The 21212-nt window shown below is 37.2% G+C and overlaps 1 protein-coding gene across 1 annotated transcript in view; it reads right to left on the bottom strand.

Annotated features, from left to right (window-relative positions):
* The window catches only part of ern2 (endoplasmic reticulum to nucleus signaling 2), a 36775-nt gene extending 17975 nt beyond the window's left edge, over window positions 1-18800 (bottom strand). Inside the window, exons 1-11 of the mRNA XM_028458985.1 lie at window positions 18498-18800; window positions 11745-11862; window positions 11621-11654; window positions 8839-8911; window positions 8687-8759; window positions 8440-8565; window positions 8265-8366; window positions 4827-4886; window positions 4495-4711; window positions 4165-4243; window positions 3876-4026 (exon numbers count right to left, since the gene is read on the bottom strand). Of these exons, the coding sequence (XP_028314786.1) occupies window positions 3876-4026; window positions 4165-4243; window positions 4495-4711; window positions 4827-4886; window positions 8265-8366; window positions 8440-8565; window positions 8687-8759; window positions 8839-8911; window positions 11621-11654; window positions 11745-11862; window positions 18498-18587 (1123 nt within the window). The 5' untranslated portion in view covers window positions 18588-18800. The remainder of the gene's footprint in view (window positions 1-3875; window positions 4027-4164; window positions 4244-4494; window positions 4712-4826; window positions 4887-8264; window positions 8367-8439; window positions 8566-8686; window positions 8760-8838; window positions 8912-11620; window positions 11655-11744; window positions 11863-18497) is intronic.
* Between the last annotated feature and the right edge of the window lie 2412 nt (window positions 18801-21212).

Below are 21212 nucleotides of genomic sequence, written 5' to 3' on the forward strand. Positions count from 1 at the left end.
AAGCTCACCATCTTGATAAAGCTTTACAGGGGTAAGATTTTGACTTTTCCTATTTTCTTAACTTTAATGATCTGGAAGAATAAAATAACAATTGTTGAATTACACATTTGTTTGTTATTTTGCTAATGTCATTAGTTTTGGAAGCAGTTACCACATTTAATTGAAGAAAACAAGAAAATGTAGTCACAAAACAGTTACTCAACAACATTTTAAAAAGCATATACTGTTTTTGTTCTTACTATGTTATGTTGTCTTTTCAGGGGTGCTTCCTACATTCCAGGGTTACCTGAAGAAGCTGCAGAATGAAAAGCCAATGTTTCATGCGCTGCACACAGAAATGGTAGTCCTTGTGAGGGATTTACTGACAAGGTTTGTCAAACCTGCCCACATCCCTTTGAGTGTGAAAGATCTACTGGACATCACAAATGAAGATCTACAATATCCCAACAAGAGGCTCTATGCTACCACGCTTTAAATAAGGCAAGAATTGATAAAAAACCATGGGTACCAATTGTTTACAGAGAACTCAGAGAAGGCTATATGAAATCACTCCTTATACAATAAAGTGCAGTGACGTGCCGTCAGTGTAGGCAAAGTAGGCAGTGCCTACCCAAGGGTGAATTGATATTTTGATTATTTGTTTAAATTATAATATAATTATAAATTATTTATTTTTCCATTTCCAATAGCCTACAGCACCTATACGTTTGAAAGTGTCCGCATTTTGTGCGTTTCATAGCCCAAATTACTAAACAGAGCTATTTCCTGGAACAGCTGCACAGTCTAACTCCGCTGTAAGGCAGAGGGAGGCCACGCCCCCTCCCAAAGGCACGTTACAGCTCTGTCTCTGCTCCCATTACGTGTTTTTACGTGTTTGTGCATGCGCAGTCAGGTCCCCATGAGGACAACTATTTAAGTCCAAAGGCAGCAACGAGAGCTGTCTTTGAACGTAACCTCGCTATGCTAAATGCTATACGTAAGTTCACAGTACATTAGTGAATTGATTCCATGTGACCGCTGCTGCTACGTTCTCCAGCTAGTGGGCAGGATAACACTACAGGCAGAATGACAGCGCTAGAGACGATAAAGGAACTGTTTTTGAGGATTAACGACAGCTTTTAAAAGATGAGAGACCAACACCTGAGCTATCAGACCTTCAGCAAAGGTAAAGTCAGAAAATGCTTCATACTTTTCACAGTGAATGGTACAAAAGGAAGGATTGGCTTTGTGGATGCTCCTCACTGAGGCTGTTCTGAGTTGTTGTCATTTTCTCCATGTTTCTGTGTTTCCAACACAAACAACAGATGTGCTGCCGTGTCATGAGATATATCTTGTTGGGAGAGTATGGAGGCTATATTAAATAATTGTTTATGTTTCTTTAATGGTGTTTATGATGTTGATTTTGTTAGATGGCTAAATGCTTGTTCATGTGGATCTTGTTGGGTTTTTTCTTTGTTATTATTAATTTTATATTTTGATAAGCGCATTGAGATGACTTTGTTGTAAATTGCGCAATACAAACAAAATTGAATTGAATTAACACTTGCCAGCAGAAACATATGAAATTGTCATTGGTGGTCTCGATTTGCAACATGCCTACCCAACCCTAGTGGTCACAGCACATCACTGATAAAGTGATAACGTCTTTGTCAATAATGTCCCCCTCACTTATCCTCCATGAAAAGGTGGCAGATGTTTTTATCACTTTAGCACAAAGTTTGCCAAATGTTGTGAAAGCAGAGGAACTTGGTCAGCTTGCAGAAGAAGTCTGGGCCTGGCACAACTGGAGCTATTTAGCATTAGCGCAAACATCTGAAGAACTTAAAGGTACCATATGTAATATTTCAATTTTAAATTACATCTACATCTTTTATCTGTGTCTCCAGATAATAGGTCAACAACATGCACAAATCACATTTGGCCTTTTCTGATCAAAAGTTTAAAGTAGATTTATTATTAATTAAAATTAAAATGAACATGATGTCCACATTATTTATATTTATATTTTTCTTACAGATCATTCAATCAGAGAGCAGAATGAGTCTCTCATTTGGGTTATCAGTTTCTTAAGTGAAATCCAGCCTGTTTGGGCCCTATCGTTTTTCTTTTATATTTTTTAAATTACAAAATGGTGGAAGGGGGGAGGACAGAGAATCCTGTCTGAAACTTCCAAGGTGAAAATGAGGCACTGCATAATGCGTGTGGGGGGAATCCAATGGGTGATGAGAAAAAATGTGTTTTCTTGGCAGGTCAGCACATTTCCGTAACCTTGAGTCTTTACTTTGTTGCTGGTAATAGTAAATATTTGTCTCTCTCAGTATGTGTGTTTTTCGTGTCATTTTGTGTAGTTTGTTGTTGTTTGTTTATTATTCAGTATATTTTTCTACTATTTTGTGTGTTTTTGTTGTGGCTTTGTGAGTTGCTGGTAATAGCTAGTATAATTATAATTTTTGAACTAAAAATAAACATAAAACTCCATATTTTTTCATTTGTTAATTTTCCTCTCTTTCTCTACTACTACAAGAAATACTGGTCTAAATAACTGTATCATATCCAAACATAATTATTAGCGTCCATGCAAAATAATAATACTATTAGGAAACATAACATTCAACTGGTTTTTAGGACTTGCAAAAAGTAATTCAAAACTGAGATTCCAACTCAATGTTTTTATAACTGAAAATCTTGGTGGCTAAAACAGCTGCACTGGTAGCAATAACTGCTCCTCAAACAAAAACAGTGCGATTATTTGATTGAACAATCAATCATTTCACAACAAAAACTTCAATGCCGTGTAAAATATTACTCATCTTCCTGAACCCTCATTAATAAATAGGGTTAGGCAGAGGGCGTGGCCTCAACGTTCCTAAAGTAAGTGCATGTGCAATGCGAATGTGATTACGGATTGACAGAGATATTCTTGATTAAGTAAAGCTGAAGCTAAAAGATAATTTCCCAACTTTATCCATCATCCCTGTTAAGAACCAACCTTCAATTTGAACAATTCCCTGTATATTCCTGTTACTGTTAACTCACATTCATTGCCATTAATTCTCGTTAATTCCCATGGAATTAACATCATAATGGTTTTGCTACAGTGATATACATTCCTTTAGCCTCATTCAGAAGGCCAAAGTTGAAAAAGTTCTGTTTCCTCCCTCCCTTGTTATTCCACATTTTGAGAGTTGGATTTTTCCCACGTTATAACGTCACAACACGAAAACTCCTCCTAAATATCCTTGCTACTCCTACCCTGTAAGAATGTGAGCTCCTCTCTCTCAAACTACCTCACAGGTAAAACAAACATTGCGAAGGCAACTTGATATTACAGTTATTTTTACATTCAGTATATAGATAAACCGAGGAGCGCTCACAATCAGTTTCATTTTTAGTAGCCGTTAAACCACTATGTATTGCCTTTATAGGATGATCTGACGTGTTTGTGTTTAGTGGGTGTAAACATGCTGCTTCAGCGTGTGTGTTTACGCCCACTCATGTAAATGCATAAAGGCCCACAAAACAGCTTGTTTTTAGAAACGTCATGAAAGTAACTTTTCAGAGGGCTAAAACTCCAAAAACCAGGCGAGTTTGGCAAAATAAACATCAAATACTTTGTTGTTGGGGTTCTTAGAACAATTGGAGATGGGTAAAAAATAGCATAATACTAGACCTTTAAATTACGTTAAAAATCATCAACACTTTGGATTAATGTACAGTCATTTAAAACATTTTCAATACAAACAAACTCATTAAAGGGAAGCTTCGTGGTTGGCTCTAATCTCCAGATTTTAGGAAGCGAAAATATTTGTGGTATTATCAGGGTACAGTTCTAAAATAGCTTCAAGCAGTTGTATTGTCGTTTGCATATATGTTACCTATTAGTAACCAATGGTTTTTCTGGCTGTCTGTGCTCCCAGCTGGATAGCGCACATCGGTGGATGGCGTGATCTCACACTCCCCCCTCTCTCTGACGGTCACCTCAGCCGTCACTGGACCTTCAATCCGGGCCAGGGTTAGTCCTCGAGGCTACCACGGGAACACAAAGTGCAAACCAATTACATTTATGGCTATCCTATGGTAAAGTGACAGCCGAACCAACCTTTGTTTTGCACACGTAATATTAACTTCTAAATAGAAGCTAATTAAAAAATAACAAAAACTCACCACCAAAGAGACTCCATGATGAACGAGAGATGTTGAGGCATAGAGGTGAGAATCCAACTTTCCCACATACAGAGTCGGTCTAAGAGAAACAAAAGCTAGATTACTTCTTCTGCAGTTTTAACACATCCATTTATTCATCTACAGTAATTATTTCAACACTGTTTGATATACGCCTCACACACATTAGCAGGTTATATCAAGCACACATTTCCAACTAGTACTGGTTTAAAGTCCCAGATTAAACTTTGTCATATTTAAGGCAGGTTGGTAAACACTCTCTAGATATGAATACATTTGGGACGTCAACCTCAGTTTGAGAATTTCTCTTACACTAGCTGGGCTTGTGCGCTGGCTTGCTCCTTGACAAACTGATAGCTCCACTTTAGGGAGGAGTGTGCGTCCGTCTGCTGGTTAGCAGAAGAGAATGTGAGGAAGCGCAACGTTTCTATGGCGAGCGACAGGTGAGGCGCGTGCCTCAGCGAGTCTCCTGAATACAAATACACGCCAACAACAGGGGAACCGTAGTTTTGACTCCACAGGACGTCACCTTAAAAACAAAAACAAACACTTCAGAGAAAAAAAAGGTAAGAAACCCAACAGACACACACTGTTGAATGCAATAAAAAGTATTCACAAAGTAAAGCCCACACACCTCGCCATACCTGACTCTCGGTCCACCGTCACAACAAGGCCATCACCACTGGAAACCAGATGGGCCATCTCTGAGGGAAAGGCACGTGTCGACAGCACAGATTCAGAGACAAATGAGAAATATGGTTAAGACCAGTTTTGTGTGTTTAAAACTCTCATATTAATGAATGTTCCACAGTGTGGTCGTTTGCTGGTGTTACTGCACTAAAGCCCATTGAGCAACTCTATAAAATACCAATTTAGATTGCCCGTGCCTTTTCACATATGTACTGTCTTAGAAGACACAATTTTTTAATTTTTAAAAACTTGCATCTCATGTTTAGGATATTAAACGGCTCTTCACCCCCACATCTGGGGAAATTAATCAAAAACTGTGACACCAGCACTAAATCTACACTGAGGGGGGACTGTGAAGTGTTTAAGAAGTGCAGTTTTTCCCAGTTTCTCCCAGAATGTTCCATCAGTGAAGAGTTGCATAAGCTGGAACAATTATTATTATATTATTATTAGTAACCAAAGTTGTGATCATTAAATATGTGTGCTGTTGTTGTTGTTGTTTTCATGCAGTAGTATAACTGAGTGTGTGTATGTGCTTGTGTGTATGTGTGAGTTTATCTTGTTATAGTGAACAGGCTTAGGCATTTTAATCAAGCATTTAAATAAGATGATTGTTTTTGTGTCATGTTTTCTTTGATTACGTCTGCTGTGTTTCTATTTTTCACAACACAGTCACTGTGTATTGTCATATTGTTGGGGAGTTGTGTATGTTTAGCCTTTTATCTTCGGTATCTGCATCTACTCCCTGCAACATGGGACTACGGATGGAAATTAGCGTTTAGCTAAATCCAGTGTATTTACAACTTTGACTGCAGATTAATACACACTGTCCCACTCAAAAAAACAAATAAATAATAAAATATATGGAGTGCAATGAGAGAAACAAAGGTAGAAGGCACTGCATTGCAAGAACCTTCAGGGTGTCAGCTTTCAAGGATTAGTAGATTTCATACAAGTCCTGTATCGTAGGTGAAATGTTAAATGAATCTGTGTATGATGATCTCTGGGGTCTGTGCGTCAGTCCTGTGATGTATTGACAATGTGTACATGGTGCATGCTACTTCCCACTTCCCTCCTGCTCTTATAGTGGGGTCTCCTAACCCTCTTCCCCTGGTCAGGGGTCTGCAACCTTTACTCTACAATGAGCCATTTAACCTCACCTGGATTAAAGTCCTCCTGGAGCCAAAAAAATACCTTCTCAATGAAGACAATACAGTGTATTAAAGTACATACAGTTAAAATTATATAGAATAATGTTTGATTTAATTTGATGTGATTTATATTGATCATGTAAATGGAAACTTGATTTAAAATAAAATAAATTGACATCAAGAAAAAAAAACAGTATCTTGCATCTTCAAATTCTTACACTTCTCAGTTTACATGAACACAATGTTATATAAAGAAGTTTTTTTTTGTTAATGTATTTGAAAGGCTACAAAAAGTAACTTGAATTTGATAACACATGATTATGTGGTGAACACATGCTAATTGGTCATTTCTTGCCACACATAAAACATGCATATTTAACTGGCACATTGGCAGTTAAATGAATCTGTTTCCACACAATTAAAATCTCTATTTTCTTCCAGAATAGTGTTTAGTTATTTTACCAGGGATTTAAAACTTAAGTTGATGGTCTGTAGATGTTACAGGAGGTGACGTAGGAAGGTGCTGAGTCTTTGCACAACGTGATTTATTTTAGGTTGTTATATCTTGATTTTATTTGTCATTAATCATTAATAGCCTCTGTAAAAAATAACTTTATTTCAATAGTTTTTTTTTAAGCTATAGGGAGCCTTTGCAAAAGAGTCCAAGGGCCACATTAGGCCCCAGAGCCGCAAGTTGTAGACCCCTGCCCTGAGAGAACCACAGCTGAACATCTGACCTGGCATCATAGTCAATCAGTTCTGGCCCCTCCATGCTGATTCTGATGAGCGTGTACGTTCTATCGCTGAGCTCAGCACGTTTTTCCTTTTTACTGCTGCTCTCAATGTGAGCGCGCACTCAGTGAACAGCTCATTATGCCTGGCTCCGTTCATAGCAGACCTTGCGCACTCCAAAGGAGCTCATTGGTGTTATAATATAATATACTATATATTCACCGTTGCATTACCCGCAGCAATGCAATTGTTTAAGTCCTACTTGGAGGAGCAAAGTTATTTTGTAAGCATTGGAAACTTGTGGGGTTCCTCAGGGCTCTGTTCTTGGACGGCTTCTGTTCAGCTTTTATATGCTTCCTTTGAGAGAAATTTTACAGAACTGTATGGTTGATTATCAGAGCTACGCAGATGACACACAACTATTTCTATCACTGAACCCAGATGACTATGGTCCATAGAGGAGAGGTGTTGTGTGACTGCTCAGAAAAAGTAATCATCTGGATGAGTGAAAACTTCCTTCAACTAAACCATGACAAGATGGAGGTGATTGTCTTTGGCAACAAGGAAAAGAAGACCGCTATCAGCAAGCATCTTGAGTCTCGATCTTTAAAAGCTAAAGACCAAGTCAAAAACCTTGGTGTTCTGATTGACTCAGATCTGACATTCGGCAGTCAGATCAAATCTATCACAAAAACAGCTTCTACCACCTAAAGAACATCTCCAGAGTCAAAGGTTTAATGACTCAGAAAGATCAAGAGAAACTCGTCCATGCTTTTATCTCCAGCAGACTGGACTATTGTAATGGTCTTCTGACAGGAATCCCCCAAAAGAGCATCAAACAGCTACAGCTGGTTCAGAACGCTGCAGCTCGGGTCTTAACCAGAACAAAGAGGTCAGAACACATTACTCCAATTTTAAAGTCTTTACACTGGCTCCCAGTCAGCCTCAGAATAGACTTTAAGTTCTGCTGCTGGTGTATAAATCTGTGAATGGGTTTGGTCCAGAATACATCAGTGAGAAGTTAGTCAGGTATGAACCCAGCAGGTCTCTCAGATCTATGGACACAGGTCAGATAGTGGAAACCAAAGCATCTAATGTGAACATTTTTTAAATAAAAGTTAAAGGCACTTTTTTCTTTACTGTGTATGATTGAGAGGGAGATTTTGGTCATGTTGTTGTTAATCTAACGTGTTTGTTGATGATTTTAATTAATTTCACAGATGATTTTAAATGTACTTATTGATTTTAAGCTGTTGAATGTTTTCTGTTGCACTTTTTGATCATGTAAAGAACTTTGAGTTGCCTTGTGTATGAAATGCGCTATACAAATAAATTTGCCTTGCCTTGCAATAAATAAACTTCCCAATAAAATGTTTAATAGTGCACAGGGCGCTGAATACATTTTTAATTGTAAACTCAAAGTGCAAAAGGTTCCATTTGAGCCAAAATACCACAGCAAAGTAATGCTACAGTGGATCAGCTGAGTGAAGGATCTTGACCATTACTCACTGTAGTCTTGTTTCTCATCATAAGGAGGTGCAGAATAATCATTGTATGTAGCGTTCCATCGCAGCTCCCGTGTCTTCGTATCAAACATTGTAACTACGTATTCTAGTGGCAGAGAAAGGAAATCAGATGCGGATCACAGAGGCCTGTACTTGTAAAAATTAACAGTGTTGTATACCTGTACGTCCGATGTAGAGCAGAGGAGTGTTGGGACAGATGGACTCTGAGGTGGAGGAGGTAGTTAAACTGGTTTGCTTATCACCAGTTTCAGGATCCACCACAAACCACACATCCTGTTTTTTACCTGTAAGAACAAAGACAGCCATCAGTGAGCAAATAGCTGTACCTCACTTTCTGACATGTCAGTCTAGTAAAACAACATGATCCCATTCTTCCATGTGTGTAAGCCATAGTCGTAGTCTGACCTGTATAGAGAACACCATCTGAACTTCTGCATGGTGCTGACTGAACCAGCTCTGGGATAGTAAATGGTAGTTTCTACATCAAAACAAAGGGAATAAACACAAATTAAAATACAACAATATATAGATAAAATAGGACAATAATCATTTCTTACCACCAAACCTTCTTTGTGCTTCCCACCGAGTACATACAAACTGCCATCATTGGGATCTGGGAGAAATCCAGGCCTAAATAAAAGAAAAGGAACATTTACAGTTCGTCTTTCCTTTAGAGAAACAGGACCCTAAGGATCAGGAGGTGAATGGAGGAATAGATAACACAACTTATAATTATGATTACTATTATTTATATTGTGATTTTCTGAACACTTGCAATTTACAAAAAATACAAAGAAGACAAAAAGCATGGATACAGAAACATAAAACATATTTTGAAAAGAAAGAGGGGATGTATGACGTCGGAGGAGGACGGTCTGGTGTCGTAGGTGAGAGTTGGATTAGAGCTGATTTTTAATGAGGTACATGCTTCAACATTCCAAATATCAAGGGGCAGAGAGTACCAGAGGGTTGGGGCGGCGATAGCGAAGACTCTGTCCCCCAGAGTGCTGTACTTGATCTCAGTGATGGGAGTGAGAAGGTTGGCATTAGCAGAGAGAATAGTGATGGAGGAGATCAATCAGGTTAGAGGGGGCAAAGCTATTTGGTTTTTTTTACCCCCGTTTTTTTCAACTGTTACCATATCAACAATTTAAAAATGACCATCTGGTTCATTTGATGACTACATTTACAGAAACGTGGGTTTTTGAATGTGGGAAGTACAGTATGTGTGCTAAGTTAATATTAGCCATGATGCAACACTGCTACCCATCATTCCATTGAGCTACAAATAATATGTTTCCTTTAAAACAAAAAAAAGTTCACATAATCTAAACTCTTATGATGCATATTTCAGATTCTCATTTGTTTATTGTAAACAATAAAGCAAAAAATAAAACAGCTTTTTCTCCTGTCATGTTTTTTTGTCTTTTATTGCATATAATTATATCCAGCATACCAAAATACCTATACCAGTAGAAAAATTGTGATTGACATATCTTTTTTTAATATATATAATAAAAAAAGATATTAGGAAAGAAAATCATTAGACACTATCAACAAAGCACCTAAATGGAATTTTTTTTATTCTATTTCATGTGATAAGATTTATGTGCTTGCATAATTGCAGCACTAGCATTCACAAAATCTGATGGGTAACAGATTAATGTGCAACATCAGCATCACTTCTGAGTATCACTATGTATTTACACGCTCACATAAAACTGTGTATGTGCAAAGGGTGTAAGAAAAAATCAATTTGGCAATTTACCGCAATATTTCACTGCACAATTATCATATCGATCCAAAAAATGTCCAAAATGATTTTTTAAATCATGTTTTTAAACAATAAAACTATTTACATGCGCTATCATATGCATAGCACGTAAATGTCTGGTCAATAAGTCCCAGTGAACCACATAATACCTGGTTAAACGGGCCCAGAATAATTTACTTTTTTACAAAAAGTAAGGAAGTGAGTGTGGCTTATCACCAGGCTATGGTTAAACTACCTCACTCTTCATGCATTTAAAGAGCCCACGTTTAGCTAAACTAACTTTTCTGTGCTATAAACATTATAAAGTGATATTAGGGCTTCATACACATGCCCAAAGTGTTTTTTTCATTGATTCCCTCAATCATTAGTTAGAGGGTGATTTGCTCCTTTCTTACTGCAGGATGAGCACAAACACCTCTCTCCAATTTGATGACGCGTTCCCACTTTGATGACAAATTTGACGCGGCACTGAGCTTGAGAAGCCACGCCTCCAGGAAGCTCTCTGCCGTGATTGACATGTAAACAGACACGCCCACGAAGGTGAGCATTTCAGCGTCCTTCGCGCAGTGCTATGTATGTATTTTCTACAGTCTATGTATGTGCCGGTGAACGCCCCGCCCCCACGCTCTGTCTCATGTTTATAAAGCAGCATGAGATCGGCTACGGAGTGGGTGGGTCACCGTGCGGGGAGGAGGAAGTCAGTGTCCCGTCTAAAGACACGCCCAGTCATGAATATGCATAAGTAGGCTGCAAATCAGCCTGTTTGTCTAGAGTTGATCAAAAAGTGACTTTTCAGAGGCTAAAACTCTGGAAAAACAGGCGAGTTTGGGAAAATAAACCTAAAATATTATGTTTTGGGGGTTCTTAGAACAAATGGAGATGGGTGAAAAATAGCATGATATGGAAGCTTTAAGCTTGGCTGTTGAATGCACTTTAAATGCACTTTATTTTCATAAAACATACTGGTCACTTGTCACTTTTATAGATGTTATGTGGTTACCTTTTTTTTTTTTTTTTTTTTTTTTTTAGAAACTTAAGTACAGAATCAGAATCTGCTGTAGAGGCAAAAGTTAAACTTTTTTGTAAACATTTAATTTGACAGTTTGATAATCATACCACTTGTTTTCGATAATGGTACTTGAATTACAGTCAGTTACCATTTACTTGATCTTGCAAGTAAAAAAAAAAAAAAAAAAAGTATTTCATACCATTTTATACTTGTGAAGGTGAAATTTTGTAATTATTAATATTGTGATGTATATCGTATTGTTTAGCATCGGGATATTTTGTATTGTGACATGCAAATTGTGAATCATATAGTATTGTTAAATTCATGGCAATGCACACCCCTATGTGCCCATGTAGAAGTTTTGCGGGAGCACGTAAATCTTATTTAATAAGAAAAAATTATCATAATTACTTTACTTTAGAGGCTATGTAAGCAAAGCAGAAAATAAAAGCAGTACACATCTGGGGCTTTACTATTGGGAAAATTCAACATTATAAAACATAATTAAGTGCGAGCTTACTTGTTATACCCACGTGAGCACGTAAAGTTTACTTACTCTGTGAAATAGACAGGCACTTGAATTATGGGGTCTGAGACAGAAAAAAAGAAAACGTTATTGGGAAACGACCTAAGCTTAAATTATGGATCAGATAAGAGCAAAGATCTCAGTGTGAAGGAACCTTCTTGTAGAGTCCACTTAATGTCACCAGTCTGTTTGGACACAGCGTGCAGGTTGCCGTCCAAGGTGGAGACAAACAAGAGGGACTCTGGGAGTGTGACGGATGTGACGCATCCAACCTGACAAGATGTTAAAGAGAGAGAGGATCAAGATACATACTGGTCCAGCTGTCATACTGGGAGGTGAAGTCATGATGGGTTTGTAAGTGAGCGAGCCAGTGCCTTTCTAAGTTTATTGAGTGGGTGTGTCAGTCGTGAAATGTCCAATGTTTACTCTGTAGACGGATATCCTGGTTCTCTCTACTGCTGTACCAGAAACACATATTAGAGTGTTTGCATGCAGTCATGAGGAGTTTGTTTTGTTCCCCTTTCTTTACCTGACACTAAGCACTCTGGGTAATCATTTAAATGTTAGTGTTTAACATCACTGGTACTCTGTGAATATTAGAGGAAGCTGTGTTGGAGCTTTACAGAAGTGAAAGTAATGGACTACAAGTGCTCATGTTACTGTATTTGAGCTGCTTTTATGTTTACTTCAGAATCAGAATCAGAATCAGAATCAGAATCATCTTTATTCGCCAAGTGTATGTTGTACACACGAGGAATTTGACTTTTACTTTTTACTTTTTAAAGTATTTTTCTAAATCAGTAATTTTACTTGTACTTAAGTACGTTTTAAAAAAAGTACAGTCATTTGCTACATTTCTCTGAGATATTTACTGTATGCAAGGGAACCATGGCAAGATTTATTACCTACAATAAACATAGGGAGTGAAAGTAACAACTGTAGGGAGTAACTTTCACTTTGAGTACTATCTAATTGTAATTGAGCTACTTTTTACTTGTATTTGAAAATATTATGTATGACTTACTTGTACTTGAGTACAATTTCAATCAAGTAACAGTGCTTCTACTTGAGTAGAATATATCAGCACTCTTTACACCTGTGATTATTTTAATTTTTTTCCTATAGATGATTCAGTATTGCATTCATCATCATTTGAATATCGCAACAAAGTTATATTAGCCATAATAAAGTATGTTTAGTAACCTCTCAGGAGGCTTTTCTTAATGATAAAATGTACAGAGTAAATGTATTGTAAAGACAATATTAGTTTAAAGCCTCGTTGACTACATGTTGAATTTCCAAAAAGCCTCATCTTATATGGAAATTCAAACTAACAAAATTAATAAACATCTAAAGAACAAAACTAATATGAAAATACATTTGAAAATAAATCTAACATTTTAGTGATGTCAGTAAACTAGTTTTAGATATTCAGCCACCAGGCGTTGGCCAGCCTGTAACCTAACTCTATTATTACTTGTCATTTCAAAAGGTAAATATGCGAGCCACAGACATGTACGTGTGTACACACCCACTGTAAATACTTTCTTGGGACAATTTGCACCGACTGGTTGTTTTTTATAACTGGTGAAAGTGTTAAATATTGGCCCTATTACAGTTTACCGGTGAATGCAAAAAGCAATGGCAGATACTTTTCTCAAATGCAATACATTTCCATAAGCTTTTTTTTTTTAACTGCATATTGTGTACTTTACATGTGTACATATCCATGTCAATTATATCACTGGAAGAAAAGCTCTCGTTCATTGTTTATAGTTGCATTTTTGCCTTTTTCGATTTTTCCATGTTTACAGTTTGAGATTTGAGCAATTTTATTTTTGAATTATTATTATTTTACATTGTAAACGCTGCTAGCACAAGTTTGTCATTACTTATTTATCATATCACCCCTAACTCTTGTGCAATAATAATGTCGTAAAATGTCATTGCCACCTGATCTTATTTGTATTTTGATCTTTGATTTGCATTGCAATAATAATAATTTATGGGACCACTTTGCAATATGTCCATCCTTATAGTTAGTGTTCATACAGTGTATACAGACTTACATGTTGATGTTACTGGCTCTTTTTTTAATTTTCATATTTTTATCTAATTTAATTTTGCACTGAGTAAGTTTCTTCTGTGATCCTGCTTTGCTGCTGTAACACCGTAAATTTCTCCACTGCAAGATGAATAAAGGATTATCTTATATCATCTATCTTTACAGTCCTTATGCTGAAAGATGCTTTAAACTAATAATGGCATTACAGTACATACATTACTCTGTATATTTTATCATTCGAAAAAGTGTCAGCACCACCTCTCAGAGGTTAATAACCACTTTATTTTGCTTAAAATAAATTATTTGTAATGTTTTAATGATGATGAATACAGTACTGAATCGTTGATTGGCTGGGAGGCTGGAAAAGGGCGGGCGTAAGCTGAGAATGGGAGAACATTCTCTTCCCACGGGTGTTGAGGAGATAAATGAAGGAGTAAGACAGTTCTGTTTGTGTTTTAAATGTTTATTTTGGCTTCGGCGGGCCGGATTAAAAAGACCAACGGGCCGGATGTGGCCCGCGGGCCGTAGTTTGCCCACCTATGATCTATAGTATGAAATAATCAATTAATCAAGTAAGCATTACAAATGAAGCAATGTTCCAACACAGCTTCCTCTAATATTTCCTGTATATGTATGTATCATCACTTATCTATACACATATTCAACTGTTTATGTTAATATAATTATTTTAACTCTATGTTTACATTTTGATCATTACATGTATTTTTCATGTGTTTATTGTTTCACCTTGATACAATTTATTAAATTGGGAGCTATTGTAACGCCAGTAATTTCCCCCTGAGATTATCAAAATAAATATGATTATTGATCATTTTATATTGAATATCTGAAGAAAAAAATTACATTAGCAAAAGTCTATTAAAGTGTCTCATAGTTTTGTTAAATACATCACACAGAAGTTTTTCCAGGGTGGTCGTTTATCAAAGTGTTCTCAGTAGAGCCAGGCTTATGGTTTAAACCTGGTTCAGTTAAGCCGTCCGTGACCATATTGGCTTTTACCATTTCATCAAACTCTTCTCAGCTTAGAGCTCCCCAGCTGAGCCAAGCCAGCTGACAGTGTTTAGCTTAAGTGTAGAACTTGTAAAGTGTCTTGTTTCTTTATTTAAAGATGTTAACACAACACATACAGACGTATGTGAAGCAAAATTAAAATGTATATTTAGACATAAACAAAGCAAACAAACAAATTAAAAAAATCAATTAATTCAAAACAACCCAATTGCAGGATTATATCAGTATGCTATTGTTTGATATAATAAATAATATAAAATAATGATATAGTTTATATTATATAGTTATATATTATATAGTTTTGATCATATTTGCATCAAAACTAAGCAAATATTAACTAAAAGTTAAATCACAGTAGTAAATATTTTAAAAGTTATCAATAAACAATACAGTGCTGCAGTTGAAGACACTACTAATACTGTGATAAGTTTAATGAGACTTTATTGTGAATTAAACATAACTAACACTGTAAAAAGGCATCGACACAGGTGGCAAAAGGGCCAATATTAAAATAATAGTGTTAATTTTTGTTGTTATTGTTTGTTTGAAGGGAAAAGCTGAATAAAATGATCTTCGATTTTCATCTCAAACAAGTTTTTGGGATTTACTTTGAGTTAAAAATCATTTTAATCAAGTGATTAAAAAATATTGTTTGAATAAACAAAAAATAATTGCTAGAATAATTGTTTAAAAAAATATTGTGCGGTGCAGCCCTACTAGCAAATGGCTTTGTAAAATTACCATGCACATACCAACCCATGCATGTTGAATGAGACATGATATGCATATAGCATATTATGTGAATAAGATGATGGTTTCGTTTTAGTCAATCATTGTCATATTGTGTGTTTGTTCCATAGCCTCTACTTAGGCATTTCTCTTTTTTAAAATTAATCTTCCTTTAAATATATTCATTTAATTTTTTAGTTCAAAGACGCCACTCAAAGAGGGACATGAAAGGGAAAAAAAAAAAAAACTATACAGGTGATGAAACACATAAAGTTAGATCATAAAATGAGGTGATCAATAGAGTGCTGATTAGGAATGTTAATATATCTTTATTAGGACAAAACATTTAGTCAATCTCCTCTGTTCTTATTTTATGTCTGCAGTTCCATGTTCCAGTTTGCTGCTAGTGTGCCAATTAAGAATGTACTACTGTCCTGCACTGTATGTCTGGTAAAGCATTTGGTATTAATGGTTTATTACTGTATACTAAAATACCAACGCTGTGCTCATGTACTTTTGTATTTTCTTTCCTTGTCATGACCCTCCCCAGTCCCCAATCTTTCCCTCATCTCCTCCTCAGCCCAGCAGTGCCAGTAAGATCTTAAGTCATAGAAAACCTTTGAATCAAAGGAGCTCTCAGTTCATTTTGAATGAAAACATTTTGCTTAAAATATGTGCTACAAGTTGTTTGTTTTATATATTATCTTAAAATAAAATCTCTTTCAATTTCCATGCCTACTACTTTTGTTATATATATATATGAAACAGTCTGATAGTGGCCAAGATGCTAAGACATGTACTGGTAATATGTGCCCTTTTTTTTCATTGAGCACCTGCCCCTTTAGAGGTCTCTGCACGGGCCTGCTCTGTAGTATACCCTCTGGGTCCAAAACTGATTACACAACATACAAAAAGTTTCAATCCTGCTGATCGGCATCTCTCAGTCATCATCCGGTATCCATGGAGACGCCCAGGACATCGTAGCTAGTCAGCTATGTAGTTAATGACGACATCAGGTGCACTTGGATTGCACCGATAGAGCTGATCGCCTTGCTAACTGTCTTTTTACAGTACGCACACTAATGTGGATATTATCTGTAATAACAAGGCATAATGCTATTTCAGCCTGTGTCACGCCTTGAATAAAAAGATACCTGATGCAGTGATCTATATGATCCTGCTCCTCTGACATTGTTACACTGAATGATGTTCCCTGCAATGATTTATTATACTACACTATTATCCCATTATCTCAGGAAAACAAATGGACTTGGTAAATGGACTTGATTTTATATAGCGCTTTATCACCACACTGTAGCAGTCTCACATTCACACACCAGTGGGACAGGACTGCCATGCAAGGCGCTAGTCAACTACTGGGAGCAACTTAGGGTTCAGTGTCTTGCCCAAGGACACTTCGACACATAGTCAGGTACTGGGATCGAACCCCCAAACTCTCGATCAGAAGACGACCCGCTACCACCTGAGCCACGGTCGCCCTATCCAAATAAAATTAACTCATTATCATGGGAAAAACAAAGTCTCGTTATCTCAAGAAAATTAAGTCGTTATCACGGCAAAACCGAGAAAATAAAATGTATGAAAGCATGGCCCTTTAGGGCTTCCGTAGTTATTTAGTCAAAGTATCACAGAACACAACTGAAGCATGTTATCACACACTGATCATGTGAGTTGGATACGTTTTTAACACCTGTCAGCATTTAATAAAAGAGATTCTGTAACTCCCAATTAAATAATGTGTAATCTACGAGACTTGTGAGTGTTTGATGAATAGTTTGTTGAACTCGGCACTAAACTTCAAATTCAAATGAACAGAGGGAGCAGCTCAGTGGTGCAGTGTGCGCTGCTGGATGTCACGTCCAACACTGCAGACGCTTCAGGTGCAGGTGAGCACTGAGCACATCCCGAAAAGAGATCGGTGTATTTTTGTCATTAGGGAGCTATACTCTGCCCTGTGACTGTCCCCGAAGAGCCTCTCTTTGTGTATTCACAACTTTCTCATTATTAATCTCTGATCAATAAATGGACACGTTGTATCGTGCGGTAAACGGAACACACATCCTTATTACTGATGGTTTAAACACATGGAGACTGATCATCTAATTAAAAACAGGAAGTGTCTATTGATATGGGAACGCATCAATAGCGGTGGTCTAAAGCGCCTGACTCAAAGATTCTTCCTTTCGCTGCTGTGGGTTCGAATCCTGCTTTTGTCATATATATGTTTTCATTTGAACATATTTAACATGGCAAATTCCCCTTTTAAAAATACATATACCAAAAAAAAGAAACATTTTAGAGTATTTCCTGGGATATGGATAAAATAAGAGGGTTAACGGGGTAGCTAAAAAGAAATATGAGCTAAAATACAACTGGCGGAACTTTAAGTCACGTGGTGCACCTACACGTCACGTAAACTGGCCAATGAGAGGTGCTGCGTATGAATAGATCGGGAGACTCTTGATACGTTTCCGTATCAATAGCCACGGCCTTAAAAATAATGGTACACATTAAACACGTAACAATGATTCTGTCTTCATTTGGATTTGAAATTATATTTAAACATCTACCATGACATTCTGTTTAATTTTTTTTTTTTTAAATACCGTATTAAAACTTCTTTTTCCTTTTTGTAGATCTTTGTTGAGTGTCTTAAAGCATCACTAAATGCTTAAACCAGGTCAGGAGCAGGTTAGACCCACGAACTGTGTTACTATGGTAACAAGGGTGTTTTCTCTTTGATGAAACAGCCTTTCCAGTTGAACACAGTTTAAACAAGCCGGACTTTCAGGCTAAATCTGGACTTAACCCTGACCCGGGTTTGATGAAATACGCCTCAGGACAGCCCAAAAAACAGCAACCAGCCGCACACTAGTTATAATGGTTACCAGCTGAACCGTTGCACCTGTGAGAGAGCTAAACACTTTCTATGCTTTCAATGAGCCATCAGGTCATGGCACTCCCCCAGGCCTGAAATAGACACAGACATTCAGCTCTCCGTGGCGCATTAATAGCAGAACACAGTCGGTGTTTGACAACAAGGTGGCTGGAGAGTGTTACCTGAAACAGAGCACCCAGGCAGACCAGCAGACGGACAAACTGGACCAGTCGTCCCACAGCTCCCGAGACCCCAGAAAAAACACTTTTCATGGTTCTTAACTCGAAGGGCTGAAGACAACTGTCAGCAGAGGTCGAAGTTTCTCTCCATTTCCAGCACCTTTGTCCATGTGTCAGACAGCCATCACTACGACACTGCGAAACTGTTAAAGCTGAACTTTAAAGCGCCGCATCACAACAGCTACACAACAGCTCCCAGAACTACAACACATTTCCGTGTTGGGACGGAGCTGGTGACGTCACTAGAAACTGTCAAACGGGTAGGCGGGACCCTTTGGCTTTGTGTACTGACTGACACAAGCGATGGCCAATGAACGGAGGGTGCTGCGCAGAGAGGGCGGGGCGGTGGAATCCACTGGAACACGTGGAGAACGTGGCTGGCAGCGGACGGTAAACGCAACTGGAGGAGCTTTTTGTGCAATCGAAAGCAGTGGAGCTATTGGCTGTTGTTCCCGTTCACGCCCCCTTCAAGCCCTGAGCCACCAATATGCATCAACAATCATAAGTGAACAGTAAAAAAACAAAACAAAGAAAGAAAACGGACTAAGTGCCAGAGGTTGAAGACAACACAACACAATCACTTGTTCCCTGTCTGTCAAATGTAATGGTGGGAAAATATACGATACTGGGTTCACGATAACGATATGGGACGATACTTCTGGAAAGAGATAAAAAGACAGAAAAATGTAGATTGGAAAAATAACCAGAGGTGTAAAAAGTACTGATATATACTACTCAAGTAGAAATACTGTTACTTGATAAAATTTATACTGAAGTACAAATACAAGTGAGTCAAACATAAAATACTCAAGTACAGTAAAATAAATAAAAAAGTAGCTCTATTAAATAGTAATAAAAGTAATCTGTTGTTTGTAAATTCAATGTGAATCTTGTCCAGTCTCTTATTCTCTTACATACACTAAAGTCTAACTTACACTTTACATCCAAACTTTAGCCGTAGTTTACATCAGAACATATCTGCAGAATACACTGTTGTATGTCTAAGAAACAATATAATACATTTTAAATAACACATGTGAAACATAAGCCCTGTCATGATAAAAAAAAAAACTATATTATTGGGTTTTTGAGCTGTTGATTTTTATAGAGTAGTTGTACTCAGGTTGTCAATAATGATACCATATCTTTCAAATAATGTACACACGTTTATTGAGTTTTTGTTTTACTGAGGCCGGATGCAGCTGGAGAGCTCTGAATGCTGGCAAAAAAACAACAACAAACACACAATAAAGATAAAAACAATGAGATAAAACTGCTTATTTACATTATCCATAAGCCTGTCTTTACATGTGTTTTTAAAAGTGTTTTAAAAGGCTCGAGTCAGAAGAACGGATTGACATAGGTTGGCAGTTTTGGTGCTAAGGCTTCAAATGCTCGGTCACCCCGTGTTATAAAGTTAGTCTTTGGTACTGACAGCAGGATCTTAGCGAGCGGGTTGGTAGATACAATACGGGTGTATGAGTTCTGAAATACTGCAGTGATTTGTTGCCCTGCAGCTTGAGTGACGTGGTGTATGTGTTGAGCATTCTCCTCCTGTAAGGTGGAGCCAAGGGAAGCTAAAACAATGTCCTCTACTGCTTTAGTGACACCCACGGCCATCTTGTCCAGCTTCTTGTCCAGGCATGATGAGGACTAGCTTGTGCTTAGGCACCCGCAAGCCCTGCAGCACCTTTGGAATAAAGTCCCAAACCACATCCCGTGGCTGCTGGAGACATTCAGAGGAGGACGATTGTTGATGCCTCACTCTTGTGAGCCTCTCCCCCAATCACCTTTGCCTCTTTGGTAATCTTTGGATGAAATTAAAATTGAAATTGAATCACAAAGTTAGCCTCAAAACACCCCAAAGCTATGGGGCGCCGATTGTAAAGTTGTGCATGCTGAAATAAACAGCAACTTTTCACAACATTTCGCAACAAACCACATTTAAAAAAAACGCTGAAAAAGAACACTAACACCAGCATTGAATCGACCACCTAATGTGACATTTCTATGCAACAACTGCAATAAGGTATATTATATATACAGCCATAGCAGGCGTTGCACCATCATAAACTGACAAACACCCTAGTGCAATAACCTATTGTCTCTCGAGACAAACAGATGCCAGCGCTTGAAATGGGATCATAAAGTTAACCTCAAAATACCCCAAAGCTATGGGGCGTCGATTGTAAAGTTGTTCATGCTAAAATAAACAGCAACTTTTCACAACATTTAGCAGCAAACCACATTTAAAAAACGTATGTGAAATTTTTTATGTTACTTGTGACCAGATTTACATTTTTTCTTAAAAAATTTTATTTATTTTTTATTTATTCAGTTTATTTCCGACATGGTTGCATTCACAGAAGTTTTGTTATTTCTTTTTTGTTTTTGTTTTGTACATGTCGAAAAGGAGACGAGAGAAGCAGTTTGCTTATCTAGGTCCCGTCCCCTGTTTAAAACACAGAAAATTGACATCAAAAAATATAATGTCAATGTTAAATCTAAATGTTAAATATTAAATATGAAATCTAAATCTAAAACTTTAATCTAAAAGTTAAATGTAAATCTTAAATGTTAAATCTAAAAGTTAAATCTAAATGTTAAATGGTAAATTTAAATGTCACAGGTGAAGCTAAATATTTAGCTAATGTGCAA

This window comes from Gouania willdenowi, chromosome 1, assembly GCF_900634775.1.
Source record: "Gouania willdenowi chromosome 1, fGouWil2.1, whole genome shotgun sequence".
Lineage (NCBI taxonomy): Eukaryota > Metazoa > Chordata > Actinopteri > Blenniiformes > Gobiesocidae > Gouania > Gouania willdenowi.